Source organism: Carcharhinus amblyrhynchos, chromosome 23 (genome assembly GCF_965287045.1).
Source record: "Carcharhinus amblyrhynchos chromosome 23, sCarAmb.v2.hapA, whole genome shotgun sequence".
Classification (NCBI taxonomy): domain Eukaryota; kingdom Metazoa; phylum Chordata; class Chondrichthyes; order Carcharhiniformes; family Carcharhinidae; genus Carcharhinus; species Carcharhinus amblyrhynchos.
Genome location: NC_137346.1, coordinates 4,398,768 through 4,420,798, shown reverse-complemented (window position 1 = coordinate 4,420,798; position 22,031 = coordinate 4,398,768). Strand labels below are relative to the sequence as shown.

General features: G+C 42.0%; 1 protein-coding gene and 1 long non-coding RNA gene across 5 annotated transcripts in view; one reads left to right on the top strand and one right to left on the bottom strand.

The window, feature by feature from the left end:
- Positions 1–22,031, bottom strand: part of bcas3 (BCAS3 microtubule associated cell migration factor) — an 891,691-nt gene that overhangs the window by 713,528 nt on the left and 156,132 nt on the right. For all 4 annotated transcript variants that reach the window (XM_080210581.1, XM_080210584.1, XM_080210583.1 and 1 more), the window contains exons 8-9: positions 15,008–15,109; positions 1,256–1,332 (exon numbers count right to left, since the gene is read on the bottom strand). In XM_080210581.1, the coding sequence (XP_080066707.1) occupies positions 1,256–1,332; positions 15,008–15,109 (179 nt within the window). The remainder of the gene's footprint in view (positions 1–1,255; positions 1,333–15,007; positions 15,110–22,031) is intronic.
- The window catches only part of LOC145357332 (uncharacterized), a 76,950-nt gene that overhangs the window by 30,457 nt on the left and 24,462 nt on the right, over positions 1–22,031 (top strand). The window contains exons 2-3 of the long non-coding RNA XR_013889284.1: positions 7,003–7,134; positions 15,936–16,034. This is a non-coding gene — a long non-coding RNA (uncharacterized LOC145357332). The remainder of the gene's footprint in view (positions 1–7,002; positions 7,135–15,935; positions 16,035–22,031) is intronic.

Genomic DNA, 22,031 nt, shown 5'->3' with positions numbered 1-22,031 from the left:
TACGCATGTTGGAAGATTGCATGAAATAATGGGTGACTGCTTTACAGAACACCTTCACTCAGCCCGCAAGCATGACCCCAACTTCCTGTTGCTTACCATTTTAACTCAGCATCTTGCCTTCATGCCCACATGTCTGTCCTTGACCTAATTCAAAGCTTCAGTGAAGCCAAATGCAGACTGGAAGAACAACACCTCATCTTCAGTTAGACAGTTACAGCCTTCAAGACGCAATAACACCAATCATAATAACTGCAGATGTAACCCTTCTCCTCCATATTAACCGATTTTTTAATATATCCCAATTTTTACTCCATTTTCCCCTATCATTGTTGCAAGTAAATATTTCAAATTGAACGTGGGGAGCAGCACAATGTTTATCACATTGTTAGGAAACCAAAATGTTCTCCCTCCTCCACTCTACTGGGCCATCTATCACATGTTCTTAACTTTTGCTACATCTTTGTTGCAATCTTTTCTAGTTCACACTAATCACTGACCTTCAATTGTGTTCTAGCCATTCCAGCTCCTCTTATACAGTATATCATCAAACACATTTCTCTCTCTCTTTAGTTCTGAAGAAGAAGAATCATCTGGACTTGAAAGTTTGAGCGGGGTTTTATGGCCTTGCTCGGGTGAGACCAGAAATTCCTACCCTAGATCAACGGAGATTTCCGTTGTCGGACCCTGGCCCACTCCGATTCAATGGTGGGCGAGGTGGTAGAATTCTAGCCATTAATTCTGTTTTCCACTCTACAGATGCTGCCAGTCCTGCATTCTCAGCTTTTGTTACAAACTATCTTGAGTTGGATATCCATTGGCAGCCCTGTATCGTTGTTGGCTCAATATTCCGGGATTCCCGACCTATCACCATTGTGACAGCACCATTACAAGGCATGTAATGGTTCAAGGGCCACTTTCTTCAGACAAATTGGCATGGTAACAAATGCTGTAGTACCCACAATCAAAAAAGAAATAACAAAAAAAAAATCTGTCTCCACCCCATCCTTTCCTACATCGATCACAAGAATAATTGACATTTGGCTTTGAGAACCTTCCCTAAACACATATAATGTGTTCACATCTGCAGGCCATAGAACCATTTCTTCTCGTTGAAGGCTACTAATAATCCCAAACCAAATCAGTCTGCCCAGCCATAATCCAATTCCAAAAGAACAGAACTTCACATAACAAGATTTACAAATATTGCAACATCGTTTAAAAACACATTTAGAGTTTATATAGGCTTGGTACATACTTGTGACAAAGAATTTTTTAGTGAAGGTACAGCTGTCGAAGGTGGCAATCTTCTCCTGTAAAACAACTACCAAAACCCTGAGAAAGAAAGAAAAGAACAATCAAGAAATAATTTTTACTCCATTTTCGCCTATCATTGCTGCGAGTAAATATTTCAAACTGAACGTGTGGAGCAGCACAATGTTTATCACCATGTTAGGAAACCAAAGGTAGTTTGAAGTGATTTATATTTGTATGGATAAACATTAGATATAAGATATAGCTTTAGGAGGATTTAACTTAATATTTATGTTAGATTCATGCTGGACAAAGGTGCTTGTACATGTGGGAGCTGGTTAAATTTCAATTGTGACGCTATTGTGCTTACAGGGCGTGAAAAATAAATTTTGTTGCTTTGCAACTAGAGGCACTTGTAAGGAAAAAAACTTTTCCTTTGTTCTTGGTTTTAACTGGAAGCCAGAGCAGTTGTTGGCAGGCAGCTAGAGAGGGAACATCTCTCTCAGCTTTGCTGGAAGAAAAGCTGTACAATGGGATAAGATGCAATAAAGCAAGCTCCAGAGGAACTAAAGTTCAAGTGTTCTGGAATCCTGGAAATAGAACAGGGTACTATTTATGGGCATCTCAGGCAAAGCTGAGTTGGAATTGACTGATGATAATGCTAGAGAAAGATTTCTAAGGTAATCCTGAAGTTTAGAATGTCTTAAATAAATTTTAAAGTAATTGGGAAGAATATATTGGCTGGATATTAGAATTAGTGTAACAGTGGAAGTCAAGCCAAAGAAATCCTAAAAGGGATTGGTGAAAAACCTGGAGTGGATTCCTTGGTAGAAATGGAAAGGAAGCTCTGTTCAAAAAAGTCCTTTGGAAAACATGGAGTGAAGTTCAGGAGACATCCTGCTAATGGGAAGCTATATTATGAGAAAAGGTCTTAAAGCGGGCTTGTATTGGGAGTGGAGTTTGGAAGCTTTCACATAATAATCATCTGGAGGATTCTGAGGAGAAATCCCCAGAACTCACTTGGGTTCAGGGAGGAATGTGTATCTGCCCACAGCAGGTGTGCTTTCAAAGAGAACTCTGTGTGTTTAAAAGACCATTGATTCAATTATAGTGTGTCATCCATGTTAATCTTAAAATTTGCACGTATTTGTTAAGCCAAGGAGAGAGTAAAACAGTATTATATCATTATCCATTTCTTTCATGTTTATTAAATGTTTTGTTGTTAAAACCAATTAGTGATTAGTGTGATTCTGTCCCTCAACGTTTGATAAAAAGAAGTTACGGTGACAAGGAAGTACACCTATGAAAGGTCTGACACACCAAAGTTTTGAAGAACAAAAGGACCTGGGTGTGTTTGCCCAAAGATCACTGAAGGTGGAAAGGCTGGTTGATAGTGTGGCATAAAAGGTATATGGCACACTCGCTTTTATCAATTGGGGTATAGATTTCAAAGCCAGAGAGGTCATGATGGAGTTGCACAGAATTTTGGTGAGATCACAGCTGAAGTACTGTGTGCATTTCTGGCTGATCGCAGTGGAAGAAGTGCAGAGGGCATTCACCAGGATGCTGCCTGGGGTAGAACACTTAAGTGATAAAGAGAGGTAGGATAGGCTTGGGTTGTTTTCTCTGGAGCAGAGAAGATTGAGAGGCGACCTGATTGAGGTGTTCAAGATCATGAGGGGCATGGACAGGATGGATAGGGAACAGCTGTTCCCCTTGGTTGAAGAATCAATTATGAGTGGACGCAAATTAAAAGTGAGGGGAGAGTAGAAGGTTTAGGGGCACTTTGAGGAAAAATGTTTTTACCCAGAGGATGGTGATGGTCTGGAACACACTGCTTGAGAGAGCGGTGGAGACAGGATGCTTCACATTGTTTAAAAAGTACCTGGCCTCCATAACGTTGCAAGCCCAGGCCAAATGGTGGGGATTTCATGTACTGTGGCATGAACCCAAGATCCCAGTTGAGGCTGTCCTCATACACACTCCCATAACATTAAAAGCTATGAACCAACTGCTAGCAAATGGGATTAGGTGGGCAGGTCAGGATCTTTCATGCGCTGGTGCAGACTCAGTGGGCCAAAGGGCCTCTTCTGCACTGTAGCATTCTGTGATTTTGTGATTCTTTTGAGCTTGGGTTGCATTTTAGGATCTTCTCATCCAGTTACAAGCTGGGATCATAACAACATCAACATGTAAAACCAGCAATAAGATTGCAATGGGTGGGGGAGTGAGTGTGCAATGTGCTGCTTTAAATCAATAGCTATGAAAAGAGAGATGGAATGACTCCCATTGAGGGACCGCCATGTAGGTTTACCACATTTTGGATGAAGCATTAAATAGCATTTTCATTATACCTCCCTTCTCACGGTAGTATGGTGGCGCAGTAGTTAGAACTGCTGCCTCACAGTGTCAGGGACCAGATTCAATTCCAGCCTTGGGTGACTGTGTGGAGTTTGCACATTCTCCTCGTGTCTGCGTGGGTTTCCTCCCACATTCCAAAGATGTGCAGGTAATGTTGATTGGCCATGATAAATTGCCCCTTAATATTGGGGGATTAGGAGGGTAAATATGTGGGGTTACAGAGCCTGGGTGGGATTGTGGTCAGTGCAGGCTTGATGGGCAAAATGGGCTCCTTCTGCACTGTAGGGATTCTATAATTCTAGTGAATGTAAAAAATCCCAATACACAATTTTAAAGAACAGCAGGGGAGCTTGCCCCAGTGTCCTGGCCAACAATGATCCTGTAAGTAGCATCAATAAAGACAGATTATCTGTTCGTTGTCACAGTGTTTGTGTAAGCTTGCTGGGTGTAAATAGGCATCACATTTCCTACATCACAACTGCACTTCAAAAATATTCCATTTCCTGTGAGTCACTTTAAGATAGTGAAAGGTGCTATCATAATGCAAACCCATCTATTTTTTCCCCATAACAGAACCAACCACATGGAAAACTTGATAAATAATGAAGGATCTGAATGAAAATGTAACAACAGGCTGGGAACAAGTGGAGGAGAAATTAAAACAGCCAGGTCTTGAAGGATTATTGGCTACTGTGGGTAAGATGACTGACTATCTAGTCAATCACAAAATCACCACAGTGCAGAAAGAGGCCATTCGGCCCATCAAGTCTGTACCGACTCCCCAAAGAGCATCTTACCCAGGCCCACTCCTCCACCCGATCTCCATAACCCCATGCATTTTACCATAGCTAATCCACCCCTAACCTACACATTTTTAGACACTCAGGGGCAAGTTAGCGTGGCTAATCAACCTAACCCACACATCTTTGGACTATGGGAGGAAACCGGAGTACCCGGAGGAAACCCGCACAGACACAGGGAAAATGTGCAAATTCCACACAATCATCCAAGGCCAGAATTAAACTCAGGTCCCTGGCGCTGTGAGGCAGTAGTGCTGTCCACTGGGCTATGGTGTTGCCCATGACATCTGACGGCATAATCTTATTTTCTGTCAATATGAAGAAACACAGATTCATTCTGGGATCCTCGATACAAATATTTCCCAATCTCAAATGAGCCACTTAGACGAGTAAAACATTAGTGATGATGCAGTCTGTCACAGCTAGAGAGGGAGAAAATATTTAAGAAATAAGAATTACGGGAGATTGGAATTTGAATAGTGCTGAAAATGGAGACATGTTGCCGAAGCTTTTCACCTTGCACTATTTTACCATTTTGATTCTGGGTGCTGGGTGGACTTGAAACTGGGAGTGTTTCAGATCCAGGCGCCCCCATACGCACACTGCCTGAAAAAATATCAGCAATTCTGAATCACAGTGCAGAAGCCCATGGCCTTAATTTGCCCAAAGTCATGCAGCTCCGATCGGCACCTCCAACTGAATGAAAAGAAAATGATGGAATGCAGCTCCCCTGCCACATCCCTCCTGGGCTGGCTAATGCCTCCCCCGGCTCCCACAGACATTACCCCATCCCCCCCAACATTGCTGATCCCCTTATCCGCCCCTCCAACCGATTTCAGGCAGAGTGGCAGCGACCACCACCACCACCACCCGCAGCTCCCCCCCCACCACGATGTTAAGCAGAGAACCGTCGGACGCTAGGCACCTACCTCCTCACTAACTGGAGCGCCTGAATCGGACTTTTACGGAGTATGTCTGTTTCGCACTGATTCTGGATATGTGAATGCAGTGGTAAAGGGGAAATGCTGATAAAGTTGGGCATATAGCCCACTAAATCAATTTAAATGCATGCAAATGCAGAACACTACAGCATAAACAGGCCCTTCGGCCCACAAGTTGCGCTGATCACACCTATACCTACCAAGCCATAGAACTATCTGTAACTTCCAATGCCATTAGATCCCATATACTCATCCAGAAGTCTTTTAAAAGACCCCAGCGAGTTCGCCTCCACCACCACCGATGGCAGCTGATTCCATTCACTCACCACCCTCTGAGTGAAAAACTTTCCCCTAACATCTCCTCTGTACTTGCTTCCCAGCACCTTAAACCTGTGTCCTCTCGTAGCGACCATTTCAGCCCTGGGAAATAGCCTCCGAGAATCCACCCTATCTATTCCTCTCAACATTTTATAAACCTCTATCAGGTCACCTCTCAACCTTCGTCTCTCCAGGGAGAAGAGACCTAGCTCCCTCAACCTATCTTCATAAGGCATGCCTCCCAATCCAGGCAACATCCTTGTAAATCTCCTCTGCACCCTCTCAATAGCTTCCACATCCTTCCTGTAGTGAGACGACCAGAACTGTGCACAGTACTCCAAGTGGGGTCTGACAAGGGTTCTATAAAGTTGCAGCATTACCTCCCGACTCCTAAACTCAATCCCTCGATTAATGAAGGCCAGTACTTAAATGGCTGTCATGCCCGTTTCAGGCGCAGTCCTGATAGCGGCCATTTTCGGGCCTCAGTAAAGGGGGAACCACCATGGAGGCGGGCACGGATTGTGCTACTCGCCTCACACCTGACTTTATCAAATTTTTGTGCCCCAAAACGGGCACAACGTGATGGTAAAATTGGTCCCATCAGGACAAATGCAAGAATACCAAATTTCAAATAATCATAACAAGTTATACTACAAGATGCTGATTCGCTGGTAAATCAATTCAGTTTGATGAGCAAACGATGTTCTTGCATTTGTCCTGATGAGTGCAAGATTGAAAACTTTGGCAACATATTTCTCTTTTCAGCAAATAGGAAGCTGATTAGTTTCATTTCGGCCTCACCAGAAGAGCGTTAGAACTTGTAGATGACTGACATCATGTCAACACCAATTCTACCAATGGAATACTCATACTCTCATTTATTTCATTAGTCTCCATGGCTTGATATTCCATTTGACGCCTTTTTAAAATTTGTTCTGGAAATGTGGACCATGCTGAGGTTTGCAGTCTATCCCTAAGTTTCGGGACAAGGTGTGCTTTGCTTTCAACAGCTACGGTCTTTTGACATTAGATTCTTCACTGATGTTGGGTACAGAATTCCAGGATTTCAACACCGCAACAATAAAGAAACGTCAATACACATCCATGACAACACAGTGTGTGAAATTAAAAACACGCAGTAATAAACTCACTATACAAACAAAGATGACAATGTTTCCCAAGTTAAAGTACTCCATCACAAAGTCAAAGACAAACAAAATGAATGAAACAAAAAGTTAATTGTACAGCATATATTCAGCCAAGTTGGACCCTTGAAATGGATACTGATGTTTTAAAGATTCAAGTTATTTGCTTTGACTTCCATTTTGCAGGATTCACACAACAGTGTGAATAAATTGCTCTACCGAAGCAGAGGGGGGAACAAGGAGTGAATTCTAAAGATGAAGATGGAACTAAAACATTAATGTGCTCACTCTTCTGTGGTAACAATCACAAGGTCAAAGGTGAGAGACAGCAATGTATACTTTAGAAAGTATATACTGGAGCCAGCATAGGCTTGGTGGACTGAATGGCTCCTTCTGTGCTACAAATAATTCTACTTATGATTCTATGAACCAATAATGTGCTAGTGGGTGAGGGAATAGATAAAGGTGTGGTTTGATAGCTCAGCACAGCAAATTATCTATTTGAAATAATGTTAAACTTTCTGTGCAAAATTGCAGCTGCACCTATCCAGGCAAGTGGTGAATATCCCATCAAACTCCTGACATAAGCTTTAATGATACTGGAGAAGCTCTGAAAGGTCATGGGTAAGTCAGCCATCATGTAATACCCAGCCCCTATCTTCCTCCTAGTCAGGGGATCATGTGTATGTAGAATTCTACAACAATGGGTATTTTTGTCAAATGGTGTGTGAAAGAAACTGCCTGTAAAAATGATCAGTGGAGCCATGTGATTCAGAGGGGTGTGAGAAAGCAAGCATCAGCCTCGGCACATATTCCAAGGCATAGTCAGCTCTTCTCTGCTCCTTTTATTTCTGATCTAATTTTTCCCTGTTACCGTCATGGAGGATACTGGATTGCTTCCAGAAATTTCTGCGCTAATTTCATTGCCAATTGGTCCTCAAAGCATGTTCCTAATGCCATAGATGCTGGCCCCAGATAGTAATTTAGTTTTGGCCAGTACTCTATCTACACTTTCTAGGTCAACTATCTGCACGTGCTGAATGCTTTCCTTAACTTTCTCCAACTGGTCATCTCCACTCCTAACATAAATCTAATTATTTCATCTATTTGTTTCCCACTTTCTTGATCTTTCTCTTTTCCCTTTTGGTTTCAAAACCATCTGTGTCCCTCCGTCTCTTTCACTTCATTATCTCTCCTTCATTCTTGGTTACCTGGTTCTGTTAATTTTGTTACTTCCCTGAATTCTACCTCAGAGTACACAGTGGCAGCCAGAATCCAAATTGGTGTGTGATGGTTAGAGTGAGTATTGCCCCTGTCTAGCCTCTTGGGTGAACGTATCAAATCCCATGGCCTACTGCCCGGGCCAATATTTCGCCCTCATCCATTATTAAACAGATTATCACACTGCTATTTGTGGAAACTTGCTGGGTGCAAACTGGCTGCTGCATTTCCTACGTTACAAGCGAAGGAAGGTGCATAAGTCTTTCATTGGGTATGAAGGGCTTTGGGACATCCTAAATTTTTGAAAGATTTATGAATTGCAAGTTCTTTTCATTCTCCCTAAAGTCAACTGAATTATTTAGCCTCCAGACTCACTCTCCCCATCTCACACCAACTAAGGTTATGGCTCAATATGATTAGGTCACTATATTCATAAAAGAGTTGAAGGTAGAATAAAAACAAGCAGTAAAAGGTTACACATAGATAAAATAATAAAAATGAAAGAACTTAAGGGGAAGTTTTTCACGCAGAAAGTGCTGGGTGCCTGGAACGCGCTGCCAGAGGTGATGGTGAAAGCAGGTACATTAGCAACATTTAAGAGGCATCTAGATGGGTACATGGAGAGGGATGGAATAGAGGGATAGGAACCGAGTAACGGCAACAGGCCTTTTGTTTGTTTAGATAGGGCATCATGATCAGCATAGGCTTGGGAGGGCTGAAGGGCCTGTTCCTGTGCTTTACTTTTCTTTGATAAGATAATTGAATTAAAAAATCAAAAAGAATAAAAATTCAAATAAAAGAGATTGGCAGAGATGGACGGCGAGAGAGAAATTTCGAGCAGGAACTTTACTGAAATCATTTCAGAGGTGATGGATTGTTTTGAAGTGAAGGGCAATATAATCCTGTAATTAGAGTTTCCAGTACTGAATTCACATTTAGTCCTGGAAACCCTGTGATTGCGCAAACAAAATTACTTCCATACAGCATAATTTAATGTACCACAGTTCAAAATAAATGCTTTGGAAATTGAGGGATCAGAAATTTTAAACTCTGCCCCAAATATCTTGGAAGGAGCAGCTCTCCGAAAGCTTGTGATTCCAAATAAACCTGTTGGACTTTAACCTGGTGTTATGAGACTTCAAATATCTGAAGTAACTGAATACAATGAGGTTGCGTATCCAAATATAATGTCTTAAAAAGACAAACTCCAAAAGAATTCAGGAGCATCTTAACAAATTGACTGCGGGTACAGTTTAAATATTCAATTTATCTTTACCTGTGGTAAATGGAATCTCATTAAAGACATGCTATTGTGGATGAAGATAAAACACATTTGCAGGATTAGGGTGCGCAAATAAACAAGCAAAACTCCAAATGGGTGATCAAACAATCCAAAGTGAACCAGAGAAATCAAACTTTTTCATATTCTACTCGGAGAAAGGCAATTGGAATAAATGGATGAATAATGGAATATGCAGAAAGGGAGAGGCAAAGAAAAATCTGAAAACTGACACATGCCAGATAATTTACACAACTGCAAGACATCCTTCTAACACAGTATGTAACTATCAGAGAAGAAATGGGAGCTCCAAAAGATATGAACAGCACCAGAAGTCAAGATGAACATAAAGCATATTAAGTGCTTAATATATACTCAACAATTACTTTTTTCAACCGTTTAACAGGAAAGATATTCAAGAAAGAAAAGTTCACAATTATATAGTGCCTATCACGACTTATGGATATTCCAAAGTGGCTTTTGAAGTGCATTCACTGCTGTAATGTCAGTAAACACAGCACCTGGTTTGTACACTGCAAGGTTCCACAAAGAGAAACTGCTTCATTTTTAAGTGCTCCTGACCTGGACACCAGTTTAGACGTGGGGTAAAGTAGAACTCTTTTAAAATAGTGTCATGAGATATTTTATGTCCATCTGAGATGGCAGAAGAGGCCCTCATTTAGCATCTCGGCTGAAAAATAGTACCACGACAGTACAGCACAGTACTTCAACAACTGCACTGGTGTGTCAGCCTAGATTATGCGCCAAGGTTTTTGGGGTAAGACGTGAATTTACCACCTTCTGACTCAGATATAAGAATGGTACTCACCACACCACAATTTGCACTGTGTGCCAACAGCACGCTTCCCATAGTAACTGAGACTCGGAAGAATGGGGGGTTACAGTTGGAACATAGGATTGGAGAGCATTGCAGGGATTGTATGGCATAAGTTCCAATGTTTCATAAATGTGGATGATAATTTTGAAATCAATGAAATGGGAGAATTAAGTGCTAGTGGAAGTCTATTAAGGTCGCAATGATAGATGTGCAAGATTCTGTGACACACTGGATGCAATTACAGGTCTGGATAAATTGTGATTATGGAATGTGGATACTGACAAGAATCCCTTTCAAGGGATCGGGCACAAAGGTAGTTGGACATCTGAACAGATGCAAATTTGATATCTTGGGGAGTTAAGGATTAGCAATCAAACATCCTTGTGTTGTGACTTTTATTATATAATTCAAATGGTTTAGAAGCATAACCTTTAGTTTTTGGGAAATTAAATTTTTAAACACAAGATAAATGGAAACACCTGGTTGAGAATTTGCCAAACAAAGATGGCTTGCATTTATTTTAATATAGTCAGGGTTAGAAGTGGGAAAACCCTAAACAATGGGTGACCCTGCTCTGAAGGGATGTTTACAATTATCTCCATAAGGCGTTCAAGTTATTCATGTAATACACAGATCAAAGAGTTCCAAAGGCAGCTTGTAAATAGTAGGTCTCTCAATGGAACCAAAAAATGGCTGTTATCGCCAAAAGGGGATATGAATTATTCCTGTGGGTCACAAAATTAAAAAGATTGTTTTGAAGATAAAAGACAGCTAACTTGCATTTCTGTTAGGAACATCCCAGGTATGCCACATTGCAATGGAAATATGTTAGAAAGGTGTACTCTTTTGTTATGGGTTTTTATCTCAGCGTTTTCTCACAGAATCAGGCACTCAGCTTAGGCGTAACTTTGAAATAAGCAGTTAGACCATCTGCGAAGAGCTGAAAAGCAACTGTGGGACCAAGAGCAGAGATCCAGGAATCAAGGATGTTTCTTATTTTTAATCACTGCATTGGAATAAGAGGCCCTTGCTTCAGCTAAGGAGCCCATTTTGTGAGGTCTAGAAAGTGAGCTAAATGGTCGCCTTGGCAAGTTTCATTAGAAAGATCCCAAGAAATCTCGTACCTCAGAGTATAGCTGGAAAAATGAGGATAATTAAAGTGAATTACAGAAAGCTGTGGCACATCTTGATTTGGTTCCAGGAGACATGAATGAACTCTCAAGAATTTGAAATGTACAAGGGAACTTTTGGTTGGAAGTAAAAAGTAGAATGGGATTTAAAACTAAGGTAACTACAAAATATAGTGTTACTTTAATAGTGTTTGTTTTGTTTACCTCTCATGCAGTAAAGATTTTTGTTTAAAATATGAAATTTTGCGGCAATGTTCCTTTAGTAAATAACTGGGAGTTTGAATTTCTTTTGAACTGTTACAACCAATATGGAGATCACAACACGTAGGCTAACAGGTTTCCTAATGTATACAGGTAGCTTTGAATTGCTGTGACAGTAATGCATAGTTTGTCTTCTGATTGGAAAAGTGCTCCGCGCAAGGGAACACATGACATAATTATGCCAGCCATGAATATTTGAAGTGTAACAACCGGTAATAACCATGGATAAAGAGATCCATTAACTATTGTATAGAAACTGTTAATAACGCTTGTTCTTCAAAGAGGATGAGATCAGTTAGGTCAGGAAGTCTGACGTGACAGATGTAACTTAGTAGTAAACTTTGGAACTGAAGCACCAGTGACCAACATCACTTTCCCACTATCCTGGAAAACAAAGCCCTGAACTATCTTCTTGCAAAATTTCCAGCCTGCGCTGCTTGTCGGCTGACCCTGCGTGAGTAGGGAATCAGCGCAATCTGCTCTGCTAGCTGCAGTATCAGAATTCCAGGGCTAAGTCTGTAAATGTTACACTTCACATTGCCTTTTATTCTATTAAATATGGGAATTGTAGCTTGGCAACACAACGTGGAAAAGAGCACAGTTTTAGTGACACCAAGTGGTAGAAGCAGTTTAAAGACTATGTTCTTTATATAAGCCTAAACTAAAATGATTTCAAAAAAAGTACCTTAACATCTTATAAATATGGAAATGATGTGATACACAGTCATCGACCTTTTGTTCCCAGATTAAATCAAGGGATTGTTAAAAATATACACTTTTGTTTTCAACAGTATGTCAAACTGTTGGAAAATGTGCATGTGTAGGTGTTGGATGTAGAAACTACCTGGCTCAGCAGTAATTTCCCTGTGGGGAAATAGCTTGCCAACATTCATTAACTTGGCTAACACATGAAGAATGGACACAAACAAGGTACAGAGGAGAACTGTCACCATCTATGGAAATTAACTTTAGCAAGTTTTAACTCATTTAGAATTGGGGAAAGGGAGTTTTAAATGGTAGGGGAAAACTTTTAACAAAGACACCTAATGAAGTGCAGAATTAACATACCACAGACAATAAAATTCTGCTGGATTGCTGCTGAAACTTATTCTTTGTTCATCACTTTCTTTTCACACACACTCCGATGATTCAACAATGTGGAATAGCATTCTATTGCCGTTGTTCATGGTTGCTCTACATTGGTTGGCTGTAAAGATTATTCAGATTCCTAGACCTCCCCCCCTCAATTTCTTCACTGGCCATTTCAACACCATTTATGCAAAAATATGTCTCTGATTTTTTTTAGTTTTCTAACATTTGAACTTTCTGAGTACATTTGCTTGTTTATTATTCCACCCATCTCTATCAATCCTCATGATAATCTTTCAAAATGTTTTGCAAATCCCACTAGTTAGCCCAGGATAAATCCCATGTTTTGCATGTTTACTTGCTTTGAGTACTTTCAACTTGACTTCAATCTCATGTATCATGCCTTCAAACTCATGTATCATGATCTAGATAGGCTGGGCGAATGGGCCAGGAAATGGCAAATGGAATTTAATGTTGGCAAGTGTGAGGTGGTCCACTTTGGTAGGAAGAATGGTAGGAAGGACTATTACTTACGGGGCGAAAAACTGCAGCAGGCGACGGTGCAGAGGGACCTCGGGGTCCTTGTGCATGAGTCGCAAAAACCCAGCTTGCAGGTGCAGCAGGTGGTCAGGAAGGCAAATGGGATGCTGGCCTTCATAGCGAGGGGGATTGAATATAAAAGTAGGGAGGTCTTGCTGCAGCTGTATAGGGCATTGGTGAGGCCGCAGCTGGAGTACTGTGTGCAGTTTTGGGCGCCGCACCTGCGCAAAGATATTTTAGCCTTGGAGGGAGTGCAGAGGAGGTTTACTAGGCTGATACCGGAGTTGAGGGGGTTGAGCTATGAGGAGAGGCTGAATAAACTGGGCTTGTACTCATTAGAGTTTAGAAGAATGAGGGGAGATATCATTGAGACGTATAAGATGATGAATGGGATGGATAGGATAGAGGTGGAGAGACTCTTCCTGCTCAAAAAAGACAGTAGGACTAGGGGGCACAGCCTCAAGATAAAAGGGGGGCGGTTTAGAACGGAGTTGAGGAGGAACTTCTTCACTCAAAGGGTGGTGAATCTCTGGAATTCTCTGCCCGTTGAAGTGGTGGAGGCTGCCTCGCTAAATATTTTTAAGACGCGGGTTGATGGGTTTTTGATAAGAGAGGGGATTAAAGGTTATGGGGAGAGGGCGGGAAAGTGGAACTGAGCAGCGACAGATCAGCCATGATCTTATTGAATGGCGGGGCAGGCTCGAAGGGCTAGATGGCCTACTCCTGCTCCTATTTCTTATGTTCTTATGCCATATGTATTTTAGGTAGGGCATGAGTTCACTTGTTCCCTTATGAATAGATGTTAACCATTTTGAATAGGTCATACTCATGTGCTTTCAAACCCTCTGATTTCCACCTTTTAGGGTTCTCACCTCTTCAGTGACTGGTCTCTTTTGCTACTTTCGCAGTGAAAGAAATGTTTTGCGCTTTTGCTCTGCAGCTAGGTCTCCCTGTACCTCTCTAATTACGCTTGATGCCTGTGTTTGTACATGCATCACAGTGGACCCTCTTCTTTATCCTTACAAGATTCGAAGAGATCTGAAAGACAGTGCAACCCTCCCTCAGTATTGCACTTGAATATCTGCCGAGATCTTTAAATTCAAGTCTTTTGAGCTGGAGTTGAATCTTCGGCCTTCTGAGACAGAGGCAAAGAGTACAAACAACTCAGTCACGGCTGAGGATAAGGGCAATCAAGAGAGCCCAATTTGGAAACAAAATGTCAGGGCACCCAATTGTATATGTAAAAAGCCTGTTTCAGGCATATTTGCTGGACGCTTCTTTTTGCCTTTACCAAAATGGTTATGCTCTGGAGTTACCATGTAACTCCGGAGCATAACCAGCACTAATGCCCTGACTACCATTGTGGATGCATTGGTGCCCATTTTGTGCCTGAAAACCAGATGCAGCATCACTGAACTTCTAACCCAAAGATTCCATCAGCAATTCGGAAGGTTCAAGAAAAGGTCAGTCGCAACTGCTCATGAAGAAGTTAAATCAAGCAGCTTATATTTCAAACCACAGGCAACAATGATAGAATCATGCATTAGATATACGGTGCAGTTTTATAATGTAAATGCAAAAGCCCCACTGACATTTATTGGCCCCACCAAAACGCATCCTAGTATTAACATTTTTAATGACATTATGTTTAAAACAGAAAAACCGCAGATAAATATTTTGAAAACCATTCAAAAATGGTTTAAGAAAGGAAAAAACATGCCATTATAAAGTCATTAGCTGTATCATCTCTTAAGGTTTAGCCTGAATGTCAAAGAAGAATGAAAAGATTTCTCACTCATAACATCCCATAGCACGTTTCAGATCTCTCCTTACCTTTTGTTGCAATGCAGCTCATAGATGGGAGTTTTGAACTGGATAGACTTGACCATTTCACCACTTCGAAGGGAGTAGAGATCCACGCAGCAATAGGGCGGTCTGGTGACAAAGAGAAACAAAGGAAGTAACACATAAACATGCTGAACTGGTTTAAAGACTAAGAAAGTTTGGCACCTCAGCAGCAATTCTCACCAACTTTTACAGATGCACCATAGAAAGCATTCTTTCTGGTTGTTTCACAGCTTAGTATGGATCCTGCTCTGCCCAAGACCACAAAAGGTCGTGAATGCAGCCCAATCCATCATGCAAACCAGCCTTTGTCTACACTTGCCACTGCCTCAGCAAAGCAGCCACCATAATTAAGGATCTCAAGCACCCCGGACATTCTGTCTTCCATCTTCTTCCGTCGGGAAAAAGATACAAAAATCTGAGGCCAAGTACCAACCAACGCAAGAACAGCTTCTTCCTGCTGCTGTCAGACTTTTGAATGGACTTACCTTGCATTAAGTTGATCTTTCTCTACACCCTAGATATGATTGTAACACTACATTTTGCACTCTCTCGTTTAGTTCTCAATGAACAGTATGCTTTGTTTGTATAGCACGCGAGAAACAATCCTTTTCACTGTATGTTAATACATACGACAATAATAAATCAAATCAAATCAAAAAAGCAGAGACTAAATTACCCTCAGCCTTATTATCAAACTTAAATTATGAGAACATGAGGAGGGGTAGACTGGCTCCCCCCTTTTGACTGCAACTGTTTATTTCGAAGGATATGCTTGTTGATTCAGTGCTTGTTTAACTGTTTATGCGCTGTGACTGTAAAATACACACATTGACAAGTTTTGTTTTAAAAAGAAAAGTGCATAATATTTACTTTACTTACATCTGCGTTGATTCTTTTTTTTATTCATTCATAGGACATGAGCATCGCAGGCTGGTCCATCCTTAGTTGCCCGAGGGCAATTAAGAGTCAACCACATTGTTGTGGCTCTGGAGTCACATACAGGCTAGTCCAGGTAAGGACAGCAGATTTCCTTCCCTAAAGAAGATTAGCGAACCAGATGGGTTTTTCCGACAATCAACAATGGTTTCATGGTCACCAATAGATTTTAATTCCAGATTGTTTTTATTGAATTCAAATTGCACCATCTACCATAGCGGGATTAAAATCCGGGTCCTTAGAACATTAACTGAGTTTCTGGATTAATAGTCTTACGTTAATACCACTATCCCATCGCCTCCCCAGTGTCTTAAACACTGCCTGCAGTGAATGGGTGGTCAAACAACACAGTAAGAAGTCTCACAACACCAGGTTAAAGTCCAACCAGTTTATTTGATAGTAAACCCACAAGCTTTCGGGGTTTGCCTCTTCGTCAGGTGAGTGTAGAGTTCTGGTCTCAAACAGAGCATATCAAACGCACATACAGTTTACAGAATACTGATTAGAATGCGAATCTTTACAGCTAACTGACTCGCAATCTAATCAGTATTCTATAAACTGTATGTGCGGTTTATATGCTCTGTTTGAGACCAGAACTCTCCACTCACCTGACAAAGGGGCAAACACCAAAAGCTAGTGGGTTTACTATCAAATAAACTGGTTGGACTTCAACCTGGTGTTGTGAGGCTTCTTACTGTGTTTACCCCAGTCCAATGCCAGCATCCCCAAATCATGGTCAAGGAACAGGCAGGGCTTGAGTTTACAGGCTGGATGGAGAGACAGTGTGTATCCATTCAAGAGTTTTGTTCTTTGGCATTTCTCCTTCTGTTTTGTGGCCTGGAGAAAAGCAATATCTTAAACAAGAGGGGTGATGGGTTACCTGGCTTATCACGTGATTCACTGTCATTGGCAAATCAGTTACCCAAACATGGTCATAGCAAGTGATTCCAGGTCCATGGTGTAGAAATTATTAGATTTTGGCTGGGCGATTTCCTTTCTCAGCCAGAGCCCGTAGTTCAAAGTGATTACATCTCATGGTTTGTCCCCTCACCCAGGTGAATACCTGGGTGTTGCCTGAATGTTTTATGAATGAGTCATAGACTCATAGAGGTTTACAGCATGGAAATAGGCCCTTTGGCCCAACTTGTCAATGCAGCCCTTTTTTTAAACTCCTAAACAAATCCCAATTGCCTGCATTTGGCACATATCCCTCTATACCCATTGTACCCATGTAGCTATCTAAATGCTTTTTAAAAGACAAAATTGTACCCGCTTCTACTACTACCTCTGGCAGCTTGTTCCAGTCACTCAGTATCCTCTGTGTGAAATAAATTGCCCCTTTGGACCCTTCTGTATCTCTCTTCTCTCACCTTAAACCTACGCCCTCAAGTTTTAGACTCCCCTACCTTTGGGAAAAGATATTGACTACCCAGCTGATCTGTGCCCCTCATTATTTTATAGACCTCTATAAAATCACCCCTCAACTTGCAACGCTACAGAGAAAGAAGTCCCAGTCTATACGGCCTCTCCTTATAACTCAAACCATCAAGTCCTGGTAGCATTCTAGTAAATCTTTTCTGCACTCTTTCTTAATAATATCCTTTCTATAATAGAGTGACCAGAATTGCACACAGTATTCCAAGTGTGGCCATACCAATGTCTTGTACAACTTCAACAAGACATTCCAACTCCTGTACTCAATGTTCTGACCGATGATACCGAGCATGCCAAATGCCTTCTTCACCACTCTGTCCTCCTGTGACTCCACTTTCAAGGAGCAATGCACATGTATCCCTAGATCTCTTTGTTCTGTAACTCTTCCCAACACCCTACCATTAACTGAGTAAGCCCTGCCCTGGTTCAATCTACCAAAATGCATCACCTCACATTTGTCTAAATTAAACTCCATCTGCCATTCGTCAGCCCACTAGCGCATCCATTGCAATTGGAGATAACTTTCTTCACTGACCACTACGCCATCTATCTTAGTGTCATCTGCAAACTTATTAACCATGCCTCTGATATTCTCATCCAAATTGTTAATGTAAATGACAAATAACAATGGACCTAGCACTGATCCCTGAGGCACATCACTGGTCACAGGCCTCCAGTTTGAAAAACAATTCTCGACAACCACCGTCTGGTTTCTGTCAAGAAGCCAATTTTGTATCCATTTAGATACCTCACCCTGGATCCCATGAGATTAAACCTTATGCAACAACCTACCATGCAGTACCTTGTCAAAGGCCTTGTAGACAACATCAACTGCACTGCCCTCATCTACCTTTTTGGTTACTCCTTCAAAAAACTCAATTAAATTTGCGAGACATGATTTTCCACTCACAAAGCCATGCTGACTGTCCCTAATCAATCCTTGCGTCTCTAAATGCCTGTGAATCCTGTCTCTCAAAATACCTTCCAACAATTTACCCACCACAGACGTAAGGCTCACTGGGCTGTAGTTTCCAGGCTTTTCCCTGCAACCCTTTTTAAACAAAGGCACAACATTTGCCACTCTCCAATCTTCAGGCACCTCACCCGTGACTATCGATGATTCAAATAGCTCAGCTAGAGGACCTGCAATTTCCTCCCTAGCCTCCCACAATGTCCTGGGATATACTTCATTGGAACCTGGGGAGTTATCTACTTTGATGAGCTTTAAAACTTCCAGCACCTCCTTCTCTGTAACATGTACACTGAATGGATCAGGAGATGCAGTCATTCACATTCCTCAAAGGTGAGTGTCTTTTGATAGTTCTTCCAGGAAAGGTTGACTCCATTTTAAGAGTTTTACAACATACAAGGTACGGTCATACAAATAAAAGCAGAAAATGCTGGAAAGAGTCAGCACTCGTGGCAGAACCAGTGGAGAGAGAAATAGAATTAATGTTTCAGCTGAAGAAGTCATACAGACTTGAAAGGTTAACACTATTTCTCTCTCCATGGATGTTGTCAGATCGCTTGACTCTTTCTAACATCTTCTGTCTTTATTTCACATTCCAGCATCTGCAGTATTTTACAAATATTCGTCCACCTTTGGAGCTATTAAGTTTCTGGAATGCTGTCAGAGACTTTGAAAACTCAACCGGTGGTTTCAGAGCATTCATTAAATAAAATCATTTTCTAGCTTTATAACATCTCCGGGCAAATGAAACACTACAAGCATTTCATTACGATGTTGTTCAGCAAAAAAAATAAACATACGTTCTTACTCTTGCTGATCTTTCAACTGCTACAGCTGGCAGGCCTGCAACAGCAATTCTCTGTTCAAGTTTGAGTTTCTCATCAGCCTCTTGTACAAAGCATAATTATAATTAAATCTTGTTTGGGTTAGGGGTCTGGCCCAAGGAAGGTTTTTGTTTCAAAAACCTAGCACCTTCTGTTCCTTTTACCCTTCTGAATTCTTGTTATGTGTCATCAAGGGTAATTGGATTTTCACTGGCATCTATTCATAGTGCTTTGAGTATTTTAATTCCAAAAGAATCTTCCAGGCTTGCCAGCAGCAGAAAGCTTGGCTGGCGGGGCAACCTCATGTGATAGGAGGCCAAACATCAGTTTCCCAGCGGTGGCATGAAGCCCTTTTCCATACAGGAGCACATGATGCTTGCTCATTAAAACGCCAACACACCAAAATTAAGCCAGTCAGAAATTAGCACACACACATTTACAACTGCTTACAAGTGTCGTGTACCTGGAGGCTGAGTTTGTGTGCAGTCATGTATGAATGAGAGGAACATCCATTTCTGGTTATCTAGGATACCCTTCAGCTGGGAGGGGTGGGTTGGGGATGCCACGTCTAAATGGCACAGGAACTGGAAAAGGTTGTGAACGTAGCTCAATCCATCACGCAAACCAGCCTCCCATCCACTGACTCTGTCTATGCTTCCCAAAGCAGCCAGCATTTATTAAAGACCCCATGCACCCCGGACATTCCCTCTTCCACCTTCTTCCTTTGGGAAAAAAATACAAAAGTCTGAGGTCGCGTACCAACTGACTCAAGAACAGCTTCTTCCCTGCTGCTATCAGACTTTTGAATGGACCTACCTCGCATTAGATTGATCTTTCTCTACATCCTAGCTATGACTGTAACACCACATTCTGCACGCTGTCATTTCGTTCTCAATGAACAGTATGCTTTGTATAGCATGCAAGAAACAATACTTTTCACTCTATATTAATACATGTGGCAATAATAAATCAAATCAAATCAAATCAAAAGGCTTAGCATTGGCTTGGTGACTCCAGTATGGAGGCTAATCTACAAAATATATGCTGACGAGATAGATTGCATACAAAACAAGGAGCAGGAATAGGCTATTCAGCCTCACAAACTGGCTCTGCCATTTAATAAGATCGTGACTGGTCTGATAGTAACCTCAAATCTGCATCCCGCCTAACCTCAACAACTATCGCCATACTGCTTCCCAAGAATCTATCCACTCTGCCTTAAAAATACTCAAAGACCCTGCTTTCCCCACCTTTTGAGGAACAAAATTCCAAAGACTCACAATCCTCTTCAGTGACAAAGTTTAATCTCATCTCCATTTAAATGGGTGACCCCCTGGGGGGGCGATTCTCCCAAAAAGATTCTAAATATTGAATGTGTGTGAAAACTGGAGTAATTCACACTGGTTTTTACAATGGGAGTTCAGAGAAGAACTTCACATGCGAATCACATAAAAAAATTTGTGGGTAGGGCTTATTCCCACAGGACTGGCCAGCTGCATAGCGCTGAGCGAGCCACTGCACATTCGCTCATCTGTCAGTGCCGAGGTTGGTGCATGTGCAGTGGCCGCTGTCTGCTGGCCTCCCATTGCTGGCCAGCCCCACAACCCCCACATCGCTGGCCCTCCGAGCTCCCACGGCCCAATCGCTGCCCTCACAAGCGTGCTAAGCCCAGCTTCAACCCCACCACCTGCCTCACCCCACAGCCCCAATCTCACACCCCCCTGCCACACTGCCAGCTCCCCCCCCCACAGTATCAACTTCCCCTCCCCCCGCAGTGGCAATTCCCCCCTGCAGGCATTCCTGATCGCTGACCTCTCTCTCTGTAATTCTGCTCAAAGTGCAGAGTGGCAGCGGGAGCCCCCACTCCCACAGCCCCGTCCATCAGGCTGTGCCCCCAATATGACAGGCCCCCTTGGCACTACCCCATGCCCAATAGGCACTGCCAAGGAGCTCCATACACATTGGCACTTTGCCCCTTGGGCAGTACTGGGAGCCCAAGCTGGCACTGCCAAAGTGCTAATGCCCAGGGGACCCCCCCCCCACCTTTCATTCCAGCATGGTCAAGCTGCCAGCTCCCTGAGAGTGGGGAGCTAGTGTAAACTCAGCTGGAGTGAAATACTTCTGACCAGGGCGGGGGGGATGCTAGCAAGTGCAGGCATTTCAGTCCCAAACCTGCTAATTATATTTAAATGACATTTAAATTCCAATTTACATAAATTATGCCAATTTCTGGCACAGAGCTGACAGCGCCAGAAATCTGGCACTGGGAACAATGCTCAGGGCTGAATGCCCAGTGCAGATCCCACAGATCGGGCACCACCTAAATCTCTCAGCCCACTGCATTAAAAAATCAGCACAACGGGATCAGAGAATCGCTCCCCTCCCCAGTCTCCCACAAGAGGAAACATCACATCCACCCTGTCAAGGTGCCTCAGGATTTTATATGTTTAAATCAAGTCACCTCTTATTCTTCTAAACTCCAGTAGATACAAGTCTAGCCTGTCCAACTTTTCCTCAAAAGGAAACCTGCTCATTCCAGGTATTAGTCTGGTAAACTTTCTCGTAACTGCTTCCAATGTAATTACATCCTTCTTTAAATAAGGTGATCAATACTGTACACAGTACTCTAGATGTTGTCTCACTCATGCACTGAATAACTAACATAACTTCCCTATTTTTGCATTCAATTCTCCTTGTAATAAAAGGTCAAATTCTATTGGCTTTCCTCATTACCTGCTGTACCTGTATACTAGCCTTTTGTGATTCATGCACTAAGACATCCAGATCCCTCTGCACATCAAAGCTCTGTCTGCAATCTCTCACTATCTAGATGATATGCTTCCTT